At 44.5% G+C, this 18,453-nt stretch overlaps 1 protein-coding gene and 1 pseudogene across 1 annotated transcript; one reads left to right on the forward strand and one right to left on the reverse strand.

Moving 5' to 3' along the window:
• Positions 1-3,477: 3,477 nt before the first annotated feature.
• Positions 3,478-14,123, forward strand: thumpd1 (THUMP domain containing 1). The gene is made up of 5 exons (XM_078240735.1): positions 3,478-3,544; positions 3,722-3,924; positions 6,679-6,844; positions 9,897-10,145; positions 13,445-14,123. The coding sequence occupies exons 2-5, from the start codon at positions 3,724-3,726 to the stop codon at positions 13,783-13,785; spliced, it is 957 nt and encodes a 318-aa protein (XP_078096861.1). The 5' UTR covers positions 3,478-3,544; positions 3,722-3,723; the 3' UTR covers positions 13,786-14,123.
• A 3,861-nt stretch (positions 14,124-17,984) lies between these two features.
• Positions 17,985-18,187, reverse strand: LOC144510958 (U2 spliceosomal RNA; annotated as a pseudogene).
• Between the last annotated feature and the right edge of the window lie 266 nt (positions 18,188-18,453).

Below are 18,453 nucleotides of genomic sequence, written 5' to 3' on the forward strand. Positions count from 1 at the left end.
ATGCCTTACTAAAAATCCATGTGGACAACATCTACTGAACTACCCTCATCAATCCGCCTTTTTACTTCCTCAAAAGATGTGATTAACTTAGCAAGACACGACATTCCCTGAACAAAACTATGCTGACTATCCCTGATTAATCCATTCCTTTCCAAGTGACAGTTCATCCTGTCTCTTGGAATTGATTCTAATTACTTGCCCATCATCGGAGTCAGACTGATCGGTCTATAATTATTTGGCCTATCCCTCACACCCCTTTTAAGTAATAGTACAATGTTGGCAGGCCTCCAATCCTCTGGCAGCTCACCTGCATCTAGTGAAGAATGGAAATGATCCTCAGAAATCATAGAAACCCTACAATGCAGAAGGAGGCCATTCGGCCCATCGAGTCTGCACCGACCACAATCCCACCCAGGCCCTACCTCCACATATTTTACCCACTAATCCCTCTAACCTACGCATCCCAGGACTCTAAGGAGCAATTTTTTTTTTTAACCTGGCCAATTAACCTAACCCGCACATCTTTGGACTGTGGGAGGAAACCGGAGCACCCGGAGGAAACCCACGCAGACACGAGGAGAATGTGCAAACTCCACACAGACAGTGACCCGAGCCGGGAATCGAACCCGGGACCCTGGAGCTGTGAAGCAGCAGTGCTAACCACTGTGCTACCGTGCCGCCCCAGTATTTCCTCCCTGATTTTCTATAGCAGCCTGGGATACAATCCATCCGACCTGGTGATTAATCCACCTTCAAGGATGTCAGTCCCTCCAGTGCCTCCTCTTTCACGATGCTTATTCTATTAATATTTCATACTCTTCTATAACCAGAATATCTACATCACCACTATTCTTAGTGAAAACGGAGACAAAATACTCATTGAGAATCCTGCCCATATCTTCAGCATCAGCGCACACAGTAACATGTACATCTCTGATAGGCCCTACCCTTTCCATAGTTACTTTCTTGCTCTTAATGTACTGGTAAAATGTCTCGTGTTTTTCTTTGATTTTGCCTGTCAATATTTTTTCATATCCTCTCTTTATTTTCCTAATTACCTTTTTTACTTCACCCCTGCGTTTTCTATGTATAGTATTTATTCTTCTAGATAACTGGGGCTCACTCACTAATTTTCTGTCTCCTACTCCCTACTCTGAATTTGTCCTATTTGTCCATCCCCCTGCCAATCTAGTTTAAATTTTCCCCAACAACACTGAAAAATCTCCCTGCAAGGACTTTTATCCCAGTCCGACTTAGGTGTAGACTTATACATATCCTGCCCTCCCCAGAACCGGTCCCGATGCCTCAGAAATCTGAAATTCTCCCTCTTGCGCCATTAATCTGGTGTATTTTCCTACTTCCATTCTCACTAGCACATGTCTTAGAAATATTCCAGAATGGGGTGGCAGGGTGGCACAGTGGTTAGCACTGCTGCCTCACAGCACCGGGGACCCGGGTTCAATTCTGGCCTCGAGTCACTGCCTGTGTGGAGTTTGCACATTCTCCCCGTGTCTGCGTGGGTTTCCTCCGGGTGCTCCGGTTGCCTCCCACGGTCCAAAGGTGTGCAGGTTAGGTGGATTGACCATGATAAATTGACCCTAGTGTCAGGGAATTAACAGTAAATATGTGGGGTTGTGGGAATCGGGCCTGGGTGGGATTGTGGTGAGTGCAGGCTCAATGGGCTGAATGGCCTCCTTCTGCACTGTAAGGATCCTATGATTATGACTTTTGAGGTCCTGCTTGCGAATCTCTTTCCTGACTCCATGAACTCAGTCTGCAGGACCTCATCCTTTTTCTACCTATATTCTACCAATGTGAACCACGATCTCTGACTGTACACCATCGCTTACCCTCCAGAATGCCCTGAAGCCGTTTGGTGATATCCATGACCCTTGAACAAAGGAGATGACATACCACCCTGGAATGATGTTCGCAACCAAAGAAGTCTCTGTTACCCTAACTATAGAACCCCCTACCATTATTGCTCTCCTGTCTTTTCTCCTCCCTCCCTGCACAGCTGAGCCATCCATGGTGCCCTTCCAGGGTCATGATTCTGGCTGCTCTCTTCAGAGGAACCCTGTCCCCATTTGTACTCAGAACTGAGTACCTGTTAGAAAGTAGGATGTTCTCAGGGGTCTGCTGCAGAAACTGCTCTTTGACATTCTTGTCTGTCTGACAGCCACCCAGTCCTTCTCTGATTGTACTTTCTTAAGCTGTGGGGTGACCACCTTTTGAAATGCACTATCCACATCGCTGTCATCCTCATGAATGCACCTCAGTGACACCAGCTGCTCCTGGAGTTCCATGATACAATGCTTGGGTTTTTCCACTTGGCCCTTTCTGCTCATGTAGTTCATAGATCATCATAGAATCCCTACAATGCAGGAGGAGGCCATTCAGCCCATTGAGTCTGCACCGACAACAATCCCACCCAGCCCCTATCCTCGTAACCCTATATATTTACCCCGCTAATCCCTTGAACCTGCGTATCCCGGGACACTAAGGGGCAATTTAGCATGACCAATCAACCTAACCCGCACATCTTTGGACTGTGGGAGGAAACCGGAGCACCCAGAGGAAACCCAACGCAGACACGGGGATAATGTGCAAACTCCACACAGACAGTGATCCAAGACAGGAATCGAACTCCGGTCCTTAGAGCTCTGAGACAGCCGTGCTAACCATTGTGCCAGCATGCCACTCCTGACCAGGACATGGGTGGCGTCCAGGAGTCCTCACATGGTACAAGGCTGTTTTGACACATTAAAGATGCTATAAAATTGTTGTAACAACACTGCTAGCTGGGATGCACGTTCACTGTTACTGTACTTCCTGGTCATTTTGACCATGTATGTCCTGTTTTATTATTGCTGCTTTTTAAAAATCCTGGTGCCTGCAAGCAGACCTGATTCACATTTCCAATCTTTAACACATGCTGTCAAGCCCTCTTGTGGATTGTTGCTTTGACACAACTTTTTCTCAACTCATTACCATGATCCAGTTTTCTGGTGGAGGTGTGTGTGGCAAACATCTGGAACGAATGTGTGCACTTGATTACAGTAAGAAGTCTCACAACACCAGGTTAAAGTCCAACAGGTTTATTTGGTAGCAAAAGCCACAAGCTTTCGGAGCGCTGCCCCTTCATCAGGTGAGCGGAAGGGGCAGCGCTCCAAAAGCTAGTGGCTTTTGCTACCAAATAAACCTGTTGGACTTTAACCTGGTGTTGTGAGACTTCTTACTGTGTTTACCCTAGTCCAACGCTGGCATCTCCACATCATGCACTTGATTAGACAGGGGGGGAAAATGGGGCTTCTGAAAATAGTCTTTTGGTGCATTTATTTCAGTTTTTAAAAAATTCTGTACAGCTCAGTAGAAAATGGCAGCCTTGACAATTGGCAAAATTGTAACATTGGAGGATCAAACCAGTGGCAAGGTTTCCTTTAGCGCTAGGACCCAGTGGCAGGCTGTGTATATTTTAGCGTCGCAGTTTAATGATGCTAAAAGGAGGAGTCCTACAGAGTAAGTGGTTTGGATTGAAGTCGCGGTAAGTGGAGAATGGGGTTATTTATTGTGTACAAATCCATTGAATGATGCAGCACACCTGTGTGTGTGTGTATATGTCTCCTGGTGTTTGGCACAGGTTTCAAGTTGGCTATCTATCCTCGTTGTGCATTTCTTGTTAATTCCAGCCATCCTCTATCTCTCTCCCCTTTTTCAACAGCAATGGCAACAGAGCCGAGAGCCAAGAGGAGGAACAAGGGCGCGTATTTGAGCCATGCGGCCAAGAAGCACCGCGGGAGCCGGGAGCTGGAGGCGGGGATGCAAGGGCTGCTCATCACCTGCAACATGAACGAGAAGAAATGCACAGCAGAGGCGTACAGCCTGCTGAACGAATACGCGGACCAGCTGTATGGCCCAGAGAAGGTGCAGTGCAGATCCCCCATCTCTACTCTGGGGAGTGGGAGCAGGGAAACTGATGCCATACATGCAAAGCAGCCCCCAATTCCTTCTGATTTCCCTTCTCTAAACCGAGAGATTTTTTTAAAAAAGGACTAATTTCCAAAATCACTCCCACAGTTTACAAAGCGGTGGCACAGTGTCAGTTAGCACTGCTGCCTCACAGTGCCAGGGACCCGGGTTCAATTCTTGGCTTGGGTCACTATCTGTGTGGACGCTCTCCCCGTGTCTGCGTGGGTTTCCTCCGGGTGCTCCGGTTTCCTCCCACAGTCCAAAAGACGTGCTGGTTAGGTACATTGACCCGAACAGGCGCCGGAGTGTGGCGACTAGGGGAATTTCACAGTAACTTCATTGCAGTGTTAATGTAAGCCTTACTTGTGACTAGTAAATGAACTTTTAAAAAAAAGTACCAACTCTCACTAGCAACCTGGAAACTTGAGGGCCATGGCTGGATTTGAGTGACCCCCTCACTCTCTCTCTCCCACCACCCCCCCCACCCCCTTCTCCCACCCCCACCCCCGGACATCAGGTGCATTTTCTAGGTCTTGACCTCATGTTGGTTTGGTGGTGGATGCAATTGTTTTTTTCTCTAAGCTGACCAATTAGTGACCAGAGTGTGTGCTCACTGTCCAATTTACGAGTGTCTAGAGGGACAAAAAATGGCATAACAGGAGGCCCACAAATTCTCTCAGATCAAGAGCCCCACTGTTGGAGGTGGGAGCTGCTAATGTGTGCAGGGGAGAGAGGGCACGTCAAGATGGGGGTAAAAGCAAAATACTGCAGATGCTGGAGATCTGAAATAAAAACATAGTGCTGGAAAACCTCAGCCCGTCTGGCAGCATCTGTGGAGAGAGGAAAAACAGAGTTAACGTTTTGAGTCCAATATGATTCTTAATGGCTTTTAAAATTTACAATAATCTCTGATGACTGTTGGAAAAGGTAAATTAAAACTCACCACGACAATGGAGGGGAGGAGGGAGGTGCTGGGAGAGATTTAAAATGTTGCTGAAGTGCTGGATACCCCCCCACACCAGTCAGATTGTTGTTAGGAGGCCTCCATGTGTGGCCGGGCTTTTGTTGACCCAGAGGGCACTAGCAGACTGAAAAATTCCAGTCAGCCTCAGAACATTGACCTTAATTTGCCTTTTAATTGCCTCAGGCTGCCTATTATTTGCACCCTGAGTCCTGCCTCTACCAAAATGGACCTACGGTGGGGACATGCCAGCAAAATAGCATGCCCACTCACTGATGCCAAGTTTCTATCCCTTCTGCATCAAATTCCACCTGATTTGACTCTCAATTCTGTCCCATGTCACACACAGGTCCAGGCTAATGCCCTGGGGACATAGATTTGAATCCCACAGTGGCAGCTAATGGAATTTGAATACAATGAGGCCATTGTCAATTGGTGTAAAAACCCATCTGGTTCACCAATGTCCTTTTTGGGAGGGAAATCTGTCATCTTTACCTGGTCTGGCCTTCATGTGACTCCAGACCCATAGTGATTGGCTCTGAAATGCCCTGTTAAGCCACTCATTCCAAGTGTAGTTGGGGATGGGCAAGAAATGTTGGCGTAGCCAATGATGCCCAGATGCCATGAATGAATAAATTAATTAAAAAATCTCTTCCTCTTCCAGTGCTTCATTTCCGAGCACCACTAAAGTTAAAAGCAGTTATTTTATCTTTTGATCAAGGGAATAATGATCACAAGGAATCTTCAAAATAGTGTTTTTCTTCTAATTTTGCACTTGTGTTTTTAGATATACGGTGCAATCCATTTAGAACAATCACTTTTTGCCATGTATGAGCTAAATTCCACGCTTGCTGGGATAAGGCCCTCAAAAAACCTTTAACTGATCTCCAAAAGAGGATATTTACATTTAATGTGGCATGGGGATACTTTCATGTCTGATGCAATGAATTTTGGCTGCGTTCGGATACATAAATTCCAGTTTTTAAGTTCTGGTGGTCCAGGGCGAGGCCCCAAGTTTGGAGTAATGAAGTTTTTTTTTTATCAAACCCGTTCTTTGATTTATAAGTTGGAGCAAGTTTTGTTATATTTTTATTGTATGCATTTGAAGTGTTCCTTCTGAAGAAACAGCATTTGCGGTTGTCCATTAGTCACTTCTTAGTGCAGTGAATCGACTGAGTTAATGGAAAGGACAAAATGCTTAATAAGTTTTAGACACGGCTATTAAGTCATTTCTTTAACCACAGTGAACATAGTGGTTTGCACTGTACAAAGGTTTTTAACTTATTCTCCATGCACTTCTTCCTGCGACCAATTCAGAATTTTGTGGGGGGTGGAGGGTATTAGAATGTAACCGGTGACAAACTTTGTATTGGATGTAATGTGACCAATGGTAACAAGCTTCAAGGGTCCCCTGACCCAGTAAACCATGGAACCAATTACAGAATGATGTCATGGTCAGCTGACTCACTATATTCAAGAACCTGTTGGGAATTGTGGGGAACTTGGAGTGGTCCAGGGCGAGGCCCCAAGTTTGGAGTAATGAAGTTTTTTTTTTATCAAACCCGTTCTTTGATTTATAAGTTGGAGCAAGTTTTGTTATATTTTTATTGTATGCATTTGAAGTGTTCCTTCTGAAGAAACAGAAAGGGCAGGTGTGTTACAGATAAATGTTAACATGCAGCAATCATCACGTTATCATTTTGGAAATGTTCAGATTTTTTAGATGTAATACTGTTGTGCTTTCTCAGTTTGTAGAAGAATCTAATAGTGAGGATGAGGAAGATGACGATGCTGAAGCTGCTTTGAAGAAAGAAGTAAAACAGATCCGTACGTCAACACAGAATGACCTCTGTCGATTCCAGGCTTTGGACAGTGGAGCCAACAATGTCGTCTTCATCAGAACTCTTAACATTGGTGATGCTTATTTTTTGATCTGAGTTGAATTCTATTCCTCTGGTGGGAGTAATGTGTGTACATTGCAATCAGTTGAAAAAAGCCTTGTGAAGTGCCAAGTGGGGATGTATTAGCGTGTTGCTTTAGTATTAGCTTCAGAGTACCTGAGCTGCATATCGGGCAAATGCTGCCAACAACTTGTTGCATTGACGCAAAATAAAAATGCATATGCAAAGGTTTCACCTCTGTGGCTTAAAGCATCCCATAATTATTATAAATTTCCCATGTTGTAAGTGTTGCCTTTTCATCGAAGGAAGTGCCAGTACATGAGTGGAAAAATTGGAGGTTAATGCTCAACTTGTGACCCTGAAAATTGACTTTGCAAATACAGCTGGCAGGGGATGTAATCAATGGAAAGGGTTTGGAGTTAGTGGTGGATACTGAAAATGATGGTTTCAGTCTTTCCAGTGTTTGGCTGAAGTAAATCGTGCCTCAGCCAAGAGCGGATGTCAGAAGAGCAGAATTGTCAGCAGAGGTAGCAGAGGCGATTTTAAGGAGCTGGTGGAGAGGTAGAGCTGGATATTCTGAGTACATGTGGCGTGCAAAATCATGACTTCAGAAAGAAAGACGATGATAGAAAAGAATCAACAATTAATAATTTTAACTTGGGAGTGGATCAAATATATTAACAAACCAGAAGTGGCAAATCTCACCCAAAGGGATGCTATGGTGGCACAGTGTTTAGCACTGCTGCCTCTCAGCACCTGGGACCCAGCGACTCCCGACTTGGGTCACTGTCTGTGTGGAGTTTGCACATTCTCCCCGTGTCTGCATGGGTTTCCTCCGGGTGCTCTGGTTTCCTCCCACAGTCTGAAAGACGTGCTGGTCAGGTGCATTGGCCATGCTAAAATTCTCCCTCAGTATACCCGAACAGGCGCCGGAGTGTGGCGACTAGGGGATTTTCACAGTAACTTCATTGCAGTGTTAATGTAAGCCTATTGTGACACTAATAAATAAACTTAAAACCTTTGCCTCAGCTCACTGTGGGCACTTTGCAGTGTTTGGAAAAGACATCAAAAAGAAATGGGGCACATTGGAAAGGAGCTAAAAGAATCTAGATTGGATATTTATTTTACAAATTTAACAACTGTGCAGAATGGTTCTAGATTACCACCAGTGCTGAACTTGTCATCATTCATGAACTGAAATTGCCTGCCATCTGGGAAGTTTCTACGCATCACACAATTTCCAATAATTTAAGATTGCCTCCTTGCCCTCTACTATCTCAGTAGGATTACTGGGAAATTCAAGTGGTATAGACCCTCTCTCCACTGGCTCCTGCCCTTTAAGATGCCCTTGAAGATATCCTTGGTACAGGCCCTGGGCCTTATTACTGGTCTTCCAGGTGCCTCATCCCTCTTCCATTTTCTGCTTCCTCAGCCTCTTGGTTCCAGAGGATGTTGAGTGGGGCAGATCCGTTGTCTAGGATTACTGCTCCTTGATCAGTCAAGTGTCCCACTGGCACCCTTGGATGTGCCACCAATAATTTTCTCTTTGGAGGAGCAACTGGAGCAGGAGGGAGAGAACCTGTGATTGCAGGAGCAGTGAGCATGGGGACGTGGGTGAGACAGAACTTGTGGCTGGAGGAGCAGTTACCCAGAAATTCTGTCTCTATCACGCTCACTGCTCCTCAAGTCAAAATTCCCACTGAGATGCCTGTGTCAACAGTCATTCAGCCGTCATGTAAGCTGATAATTAACGGGGAGGATCTTTCTTGAATTTTTCACTTTTGGCTTTGATTTTATGGACTATTTGTCAGATTGTAAGGACAAAATCGCCTATCGCCCCGTGTAATTTGAACCCTTTTGCACCTTGGTCATAATCTCAGAGGTTATAATTTCTAATTTTACTTGGGCCCATTCCAGTAATCTGGAGAGATTCAAACAGGGAGTTGCTGGAAAGTTGGACGCAGTTTTGGGAGACGATGATAATTTCAATTAAATGGAAGGTAGAAATAAGCTTGAAGATATGACAGTAAGTTGCAAGGACAGAAGGGTTGGAAAAGGAATAATGTTATTAAAAGGGAGTGGGAACTATTAATCATATAGCTAGCATGTGGGAAATGAAGGGGAGAGAGATGGGACTAGGATGAAGTGAGCAGTCTTGTGGATAGGCTATGCTCAGAAGAGCATATGGGGAGATGTGAGAGAAACTCGAGGAAGATATAGGTGGGAGAGAAACTACAGGGAGCCATAGTTTCAGGGCTATGGTAAGGATAGCCTCCCGTGGAGAAGTTTGGCTAATGGGACAAAAGGAAAGACTTGTGGTGGGGGGAAATCAGTATAGACAAGAGAGTGGATGGTCTCTGTCTTGGTGACAAAGAGCCTCAGAACTCCTTGCACTTGCTTGCTGATGGTGAAAGGGGCTGTGACAGGGCCGATAAGGAAGAAAAGAAACTAGGGGTTATCTTTTTCCTCCAGAATCATCCCACAGTAGTGGGTGCCTTTAGCAGTGAATAATGTAACTTGATGATGCTTCAAATAAAGAAGACCACCAAAGACCTGCAAAATGTTTTCCTTGTCCAGCTGACTAAATGAGAAAGGTTCTTTAATCTTTTTGTAGATAAAATGGCAGGCTAGACATCAGTTCAGTTCTTGTGATTTATGCTTGCAGGGACAATCCCTTTTAAATGTGTACGAATTATTGAGGGACCAACTCTGCCTAAGTACTCCAATTTTCATCAAATGTCCCTGATTTCAACTCCAGTATTCCATTGATTTTATTGCACACTTCCAATGATGTCTGCCGATTTTCTGTGCTTCAATCAAGAGATCATTCTCCATTCAAGAAATGAGTTGTTGGTTGCATCTGAGTAACTGAATCTACTTGTTTTGGTGTTATGAATGAGTTGCCTACTTAGTGCATGTAAACAAGATGCACTCCTGATTTGGTATGCTTTCATTGCAATGTACATGTGCAGACTTGAATGAAACTCTTGCTGCTATTTGTGATGCAAAAGCCAAGGTTGCTGCATTGGGGAGTCTAAATGGATTTTTTCTGCTCTTAAAAACAGAACCGGACAAATTAGTACACTACATTTTGAAGGATCTATACGTAACCAAGAAGAAGAAGACTCGAGCTATCCTACGGATGCTGCCAGTGTCAGGGTCATGCAAGGCTTTCATGGAGGAGATCCCAAAGTATTTTGAGACCTTCCTGGAACCCTGGTTTAAAGTTCCGAAAAAGGCTACTTTTCAGATAGTGTATAAAGCCAGAAACAATAGTCACATGAACAGAGATGATGTCATCAAGTCTCTGGCAGGTAGATATCACATTTTCCATATTTTAAAGATGTGAATTGGGTTGTGTGTGGATTGGGCTATATGTGGGGGGAAGTTAGCATTGGAATTAAGTTATGGACAAGATGTGAGCTTTGTTACCATGTGAGAAGACTGGTATTGTGGGTTTTGTTTGACTATTTTCAGTTTTCTTTCTAAAATCCTAAGTTTTTTTTCTGGATTAACTCCTGATTTCTTTACCTATAAATGTTTCTCTTTTCATTGATGTGGAGATGCCGGCGTTGGACTGGGGTGGGCACAGTAAGAAGTCTCTCAACGCCAGGTCAAAGTCCAACAGGTTTATTAGGTATCACGAGTTTTCGGAGCGCTGCCCCTTCATCAGGTGAGTCACTCACCTGACGAAGGAGCAGCGCTCCGAAAGCTCGTGATACCAAATAAACCTGTTGGACTTTGACCTGGTGTTGTGAGACTTCTTACTGTCTCTTTTCATTGTCTGCCTATGCTGACGCTTTATATCCAACAAGACAGCCGTGCAATCTGCCTGCAAGGCCCTGTCAGTGCTTTCGACCTCCCAATCTTCTGTCAGTACATAGGGGCAAACTTACCTTTTTTTTTCCCTCTATTCCTCCTTGTGTGGTATCCTCTTGTTGCTTGTATCAAAAACTGAGTGGAGTGCAACTCAAATCTCCATCTATTTCAGTTTGGTAGAATGGGAAGTCTGCGTGTGCCAGTATTCAACATCACTTTGAATATTATCAGTTTTAATAGTTTGTTATTACACTTCAAACACCTAGTGGTGCACAAGGCAGATTTCATCTGTTCCCATAGCGATTTCCCCCCCCCGGAAACAGATCATTGGCCTGTCACCAGAGGCTTGTAGCTTGACGGATGCCACCCTGCATAAAGCATGGCTGACCAGGAGACTCTCCTATTAATATGTTGGAAGGACTTTGCAGGTTGATGCTCAAGTTGTGTTATTAACGTACCTTCCATGGCCATCAAGTCTTGGAATGGGACTGGAACCCAGAACTTCTAGTTCAAAGGCTGGGATGCTATCCACTTCCATAGACCTGTGTAGTTTTAATAGTACTGAACACATTTGGAGAGCAGGAAGATCTCACCATCTCCCCATGACATTCAGTGGTATTGCCATTGCTGAATCCCCAATATCAACATTCGGGGGTTATCCTTGACCAGAAACTCAATTGGACCAGCCATATTATAGAGAAGAAGGTCGAAGGTTACAGGAAGATGATATAGATGGGTTGGTCAGATGGGCAGAGCAGTGGCAGACGACATTTAACCTTTGGAAGAAGTGACAGGAGAAGGAGTATTTAATGAATGGCAGGACACTAGGAAGCTCAGAGGAACAGATGGATCTTGTGGTACGTACTCACAGATCCCTGAAGGCAGAGCAAGTGAATAGAATAGTTAAGAAGGCATATGGGACACTTGCTTTTATCAGTTGTAACATAGAGTATAAGAACAGGGAGGTAATGTTGGAGCTGTACTGAACGTTGGTTAGACCACAGCTGGAGTACTGTGTGCAGTTCTGGTCACCTCACTGTAGGGAGGATGTGAAAGCACTCGAGGGGTGTAGAGGAGGTTCACCAGGATGTTGCCTGGGATGGAACATTTGAGCTGTAAGGAGAGACTGGATAGACTTGGGTTGTTTTCTTTAGAGCAAAGAAGGCTGAGGGGGGGACATGATTGAGGTGCGTAAGACTGAGGGGTTTGGACAGGGTGAATAGGAAGCAGGTCTTCCCTTGGTTGGGGGGTCAGTCACCAGGGGGCATAGTTTTAGGGTGAGGGGCAGAAGATTCAGAAGGGATTTAAGGAAATATAGTCACTCAGGGTGGTGAGAATCTGGAATGCACTGCCTGGGAATGTAGTGGCAGCTGCAAACCTTACAACTTTAACAAGTATTTGGATGAGCACTTGAAATATCGCAACATTCAAGATTATGGGACAAGTGCTGGAAAATGGGATTACTGCAACTTTAGTGGTGGCTTTTGTTGGTTTAGCCCCGCTGGGCTGATGGGCCTTTTCTGCAGTGCGTGACTCCATATAAATACTGTGGTTACAAGAGCAGGTCAGAGACTAGTAATTCTCCAGAGAGTAACTCACCTCTTGACCTTACAAAGCCTGTCCATCATCAACAAAGCCTGTCCATCATCAACAAAGCACAAGTCAGGAGTGATGGAATATTCTCCCTTTGTCTGGGTTAGTGCAGCTCCAACACTCGAGATGCTGGACACCGCCTAGGACAAGCAATGTGCTTGATTGGTACCTCATCTGCCACCTTTGACATTCACTTTCTCTACCACCAATACACAGTGACAGCAGTGGGTACCATCTACAGGATGCACTGCAGCAACTCACCAAGATTCCTTTGACAGCACTTTCCAAATTCATAGCCTCTACCACCCAGAAGGACAGCAGATGCGTGGGAACACCACCATCTGCAAGGGCACACCATCATCTGCAAGTTCTCCTCCAAGCCGCACACCATCCTGACTTAAAATTGTATTGTAAGAAGTCTCACAACACCAGGTTAAAGTCCAACAGGTTTATTTGGTAACACAAGCCACAAGCTTTCGGAGCGCTGCCACTTCATCACCTGATGAAGGGGCAGTGCTCCGAAAGCTCGTGGCTTGTTCTACCAAATAAACCTGTTGGACTTTTAACTTGGTGTTGTGAGACTTCTTACTGCGCTTACCCCAGTCCAACGCCGGCATCTCCACATTATAGAATTATATAGCCATTCTTTCATTGTCGCTGGATCAAAATCTTGGAACTCTCTCCCTAACAGCACCATGGGTGTACCTACACCACATGGCCTGTGGCAGTTCAAGAAGGCGACTCGCCATCCATTTCTGAAGGGCAATTAGGGATGGGCAATAAATGCTGGGTTAGCCAGCAATGCCTACATCCTGTGAAAGAATAACAAGAAAACAAGAGTTGGAACGTTTTGCTCTCTCACCTTGAATTTAATCCATTGGTGCGATCTTTTAATCAAAGCCAGTTTTATATTGATTTGGAAAGTCGTTATCAAAGTAATTATGCCATTTCAGAGCAATAAAGATTTTGGAATGAAGCAAAATATCGGTTGGCTAAAATTCAACAAGTGTTGGCATTTACCTAAGCAGAGTGATTTACTGTAGAGGTGCACATGCTGTTAGGTGAACCATGTATTTGTGGTCATATTCCTAGACTCTCTAGATGTGTGTGCTGCAAAAAACTCTGGTTTATTGATTCTCCTATCTTCCTATTTTCCTATCCTATTTATAAGTAACTGTGACTTTAACTTGCAATTTTTCAGGGGTGGTAATAAATTTGAATGCTGAAAACAAAGTGGACCTCAACAACCCTGAGTATACCATCATTGTTGAAATAATCAAAGGCGTCTGCTGTGTGAGTGTCGTTCAGGACTACATACTCTTCCGCAGATACAACCTGCAGGAGGTGGCCAAAGATGACATTGAGGAGAAAGGGAAGAAAAACGTCTCCTCTCTCCCCTCCGAGAACGATGATTGTCAAGAATCGAAAGTGCCCTCGGGAGAAAAGGAATCCAAAAGCAAAAGGGAGCAAGAGGAGCAGGAAGTGGAACAACCTGTCACGGGTGGCAAAGAAGCTCTGCTGGAACAGGAAAGTGGAGAATAGAGACTTGAGGAAAAACACCTCCGTCCACAATGGGGGAAAGAAACCTATCTGGGTCGTTGTCCAGTCGGTTGTGACCTTTACACAGACTGGTTTTCTTTGTGTTTTTGTGCGCCAAACCCTTTTTCTAAGCGATGAAGTTGCATATTTGTCTATTTTGGGTGAAGGGATGTCCCTCATGCGCTCACTCCACAGAGATTATACTTCACGTGCAGTACATGAGGACGGCACAAAAGGGCAGCTACGCAGAAAGATTCTTTAGCGGGTTATTTCGTTTGAACTGGTCGTTACTGGTGAAAGCAATTTTTAAAAACCTTTTTTTTAATAAAAACTAAGACTCTTTATTAAGAGAAAAAAAAATGTTCAAGCAAGGTTTCAGTTGAAATGTTGCAATCTGAATTTTATCTCTCAAACTCTAGTTGTCTTTTTATTGGCTAACATGCTGTTTGGAATGAATTGGAACTTCAGATGTTTTCTGGTCATCGTTTTAGTTGTTGTTTTAGGTTACACTTGCATATGGCAGTGAATGTTACAAGCCGATGCTCTGTATCTGAAAATTTGGTTCCTCGGCCTGTAGTTTTGATTTTGAAAATAAAATTTAAAAATGGTCAAGTGAAAATTTCTGCGTGTATTTGCCTTCCATTTCAGTTGGTGTAGGTTATCCTTCAATTATACTAAAACGTTGCAACAATTGCAAAGTGTACTATGTATGTATTCATATTTTTTTACACTCAAAACTGAGCAATATTAGTGCTGATCAAGTCTCTACGGACCTTAGTTTGAGAACCGCTGATCGATACTATTGCCTCAATTACTGTACTGCACATTCTTGCCACTCTGGGTAAGGACATTTCTCCTGAATTCTCTGGTGACTCAGAGCTAAGTTCCCTCTAATCTGCTTAACAATGTACCCGAGCCTCTACCACACCAATGTGGCTCATTTCTATTTTACTCGCTAGCCGAGATGTGGGGTCTGGAGTTCCAGTTAATGTTGAACTCGGTTCAGTTTTGTGCTATAAAACCCATGCTTAGTAGGAACCGGATTGAGGTTGATTCTGGATGCTCTGATCCTCATACATTGCACGGTGAGCTTGGAGCTAGACTGGCCACCACTGCATCTGCATTCATTGAGCTTATGAACTTCACAAATCACGCAGTTGAGTCCAGCTTTAATGACACCATGTATGCCCAAATAGATGGTGTTGCCATGGGATCTGCTCTAGGCCCTGCTCTTGCAAACAGTTGTGTTGGGTTCCATGAGTTCGTGTCTTCAATGTCTAGATACGTGGGATCCTAAATGAACATTTCTTGTCAATATTTACCATGACGAAAGACATGGAAACTAGGGAACTTGGGGGAAGTAAATAATGAATTGCAAAGCATCCATGTTACAGAAGAGGAGGTGCTGGAGGTCTTAAAACACATTAAGGTAGATAAATCCCTGGGACCTGACCAAGTGTATCCCAGGACATTGTGGGAAGCTAGGAAACAAATTGTGGAGCTCCTAGTGAAGATATTTGTATCATTGATATCCACGGGTGAAGGGTCAAGACTGGAGGGAGGCAGGGAAAAGCCAGGGAACTACAGACTGGTGAGCCTAACGTCAGTGGTGGGTAAGTTGTTGGAGGGAATTTTGAGACAGGATCTACATGCATTTGGATAGGCAAGGGTTGATTAAGGATAGACAGCACAGCTTTGTGCATGGGAAATTGTGTCTTGCAAATTTGATAAGAGTTTTTTGAAGGGGTGACCAAGAAAACAGCTAAGGGCATTACGGTAGACGTTGTCTACATGGACTTTAACAAGGCTTTCGACAAGGTACTACATGGTAGACTGGTCAGTAAGGTTAGGTCACATGGAATCTAGGGAGTACTCGCCAATTCATCGGTCAGTGCATTGAGTATGTTACAATTGTACAAGACATTGGTAAGGCCATTTTTGGAGTACTGCGTACAATTTTGGTTGGCCTGCTACAGGAAGAATGTTATTAAACTGGAAGGAGTGCAAAAAAAGATTTACAAGGATGTCACCGGGACTGGAAGGTTTGATTTATAAAGAGAAGGACTCTTCCCTGGAGCGTAGGAGGATGAGGGGGACCTTTTTGAGGTTTATAAAATCATGAGGGGCACAGATAAGATGAATAGCCAAGGTCTTTTCCCCAGGGTAGGGGAGTCCAAAACTAGAGGGCATACGTTTAAAATGAGATGGGAAAGATTTAAAATAGACCTGAGGGGCAACTTCTTCATAGTGTGTGTATATGGAATGAGATGCCAGAGGAGGTGGTAGAGGTGGGTACATTACAACATTTAGAAGACATTTGGACAGGTACATAGATAGGAAAGGTTTAGAGGGATATGGGACTAGTTCAGTTTAGGAAACCTGGTCGGCATGGACAAGTTGGGCTTGAAAGGCCAGTTTTCGTGCTGTCTATGACTCTGACACCTAATCTTCTACCCCCTGCATATTCCCAATATGTGGATGATACATTTGCTAGATTTAAATCTGTAGCAGTGTGTAATAATTTCCTTGCATGTCTTCATTGGCTCCATCCTTTGTTTAAATTCATCTTTGAAATGGAGCAGTCAAAGGAGTTCCCCTTGACGCACTAGTTGAGAAATCTGCCACAGTGGGTTTTCCACCACAGCCTACCTTCACTGGTCAATGCACGTGTTGAGATTCTTACAGTTCTACACACTATAGGGCGGCACAGTGATCAACACTGCTGCCTCACAGCGCCAGGGATCCAGGTTCGATTCTCAGCTTGGGTCGCTGTCTGTGCGGAGTCTGCATGTTCTCCCCGTGTCTGCGTGGGTTTCCTCCAGATGCTCTGGTTTCCTCCCACAGTCCGAAAGACGTCCTGGTTAGGTGCAATGGCCGTGCTAAATTCCCCCTCAGTGTACCCGAACAGGCACCGGAGCGTGGCGACTCGGGGATTTTCACAGTAACTTCATTGCAGTAGTAATGTAAGCCTACTCATGACATTATTGGGCAGCACTGGCACAGTGGTTAGCACTGCTGCCTCACAGCGCCAGGGACCCAGGTTCAAACCTTGACGGGTCGCTGGGCGGAGTTTGCACATTCTCCCTGTGTCTGCGTGGGTTTCCTCCAGGTGCTCTGGTTTCCTCCCACACTCCAAAGATGTGCGGGTTCGGTGGATTGGCTGTGGTAAATTGCCCCTTAGTGTCAGAAGGATTTGCAGGGTAAATACTTGGGGTTACAGGGATAGGGCTTGGGTGGGAATGTTGTCGGTGCAGGCTCGACGGGCCGGATGGCCCCCTTCCTGCACTATAGATTCGATAATAAATAAAAAGATTGGCCTCATTGATAGGCTGTAGAAAGGGCCCGAGGCTTTTGCCCACCGTGCTAGCTTAATACTGAAATAGGGCACACCAAAGACATCCTGTGAGATAATGGCTATTCTGATCAGATCATTTGGTCCTGTATATTGTGCAAACTCATGAACAGACCTGAGGCTGTCCCCTCTGGCCCTAAATAAATGCCCAATCTGCTTCAGATTACCCTTGAAGGGCAAGCTAGCTCAAAAATGTGAACAGCAGGTGAAGCTAGCTGCTTCATGCTGCTATGGTATTAACATGAGTATTCGCCATTATCAGGGTGCTGCCATCTAGCTATTCTGCCTATCACAACTGAGTAATGTGGCATATGAATTTCAGTGCTAGTGTGGTGCTAGGTATGCGGCTGTACATCCTCAAGACTGGCGGATCATCAAACAGCTTGTCCCTTCCTCTGTTCACAATGGGCACGGTACACTCTACTCAACCAGACCATACTGGCAAAACTCAAAACAGTGTCCAATCTTAGATGTGATTCTGTGATTGGACAACACTGGAAAATAATCCTCAGTGTCATGAAAATTATGCTGAAATTTAAGGTCGTAAGTGTAGTACATTCGCGTGTACTGCAAGCTATATATCACAGTATATTTCACACTATATACATCACACTATATTTCACAGTAATTTCATTGCAGTGTTAATGTAAGCCTACTTGTGACACTAATAAATAAATGTTATTAATACACACAGCCCTGTTCTTTGCAGACAGAACAGGTTTTTTTTTATACTTTTCCAATTCAATCAAATCAAATCCAATTCAGAGTCTCAACAAGTTGAGACATTTCAGATCCAGGCTGACAAGACAGGGCGAGCGACCAAACCACCCTGTCCTGGGCCTGATCTACATGAGCCAAATTGGTTGGAGGAGCAAAGCAACACCTCCTCCAAGACTTGAGCTCATTTGCATCTTAGCCAAAAGGCCGGGATGCAGCTTTTAAAAATTGCTTCATATGAAACATATGAAGCTTCAATGCAACCCAATGACCTCAACCAAGTGCAGCATCCAATCCATACTACACTTGATCTTAGCCAAAAGGCCGAGAAGCAACAGGTACACATGTTGCACTTGTTTCAGCTGAATAAAACAAGTGATAGCCTTTTGCTGGTTCATTCCTTGGTGCAATGCCTTACCCATTCAGAGTCAAGCTGCCTGGATAACATTGTTAAACAATGCTTGGCAGTTAACTGCCAGTCCTCATTAACTGGTGCATTTTATAGAAAAATGCTGCTTCCAATCAGAGTCAACCAATCAGCACTGTCTTCTCATACAGTATAAAGTTATTGTTTCCTGAATGGCCTCTCTCTGCATCGTAAC

Source organism: Mustelus asterias, chromosome 23 (genome assembly GCF_964213995.1).
Source record: "Mustelus asterias chromosome 23, sMusAst1.hap1.1, whole genome shotgun sequence".
Classification (NCBI taxonomy): domain Eukaryota; kingdom Metazoa; phylum Chordata; class Chondrichthyes; order Carcharhiniformes; family Triakidae; genus Mustelus; species Mustelus asterias.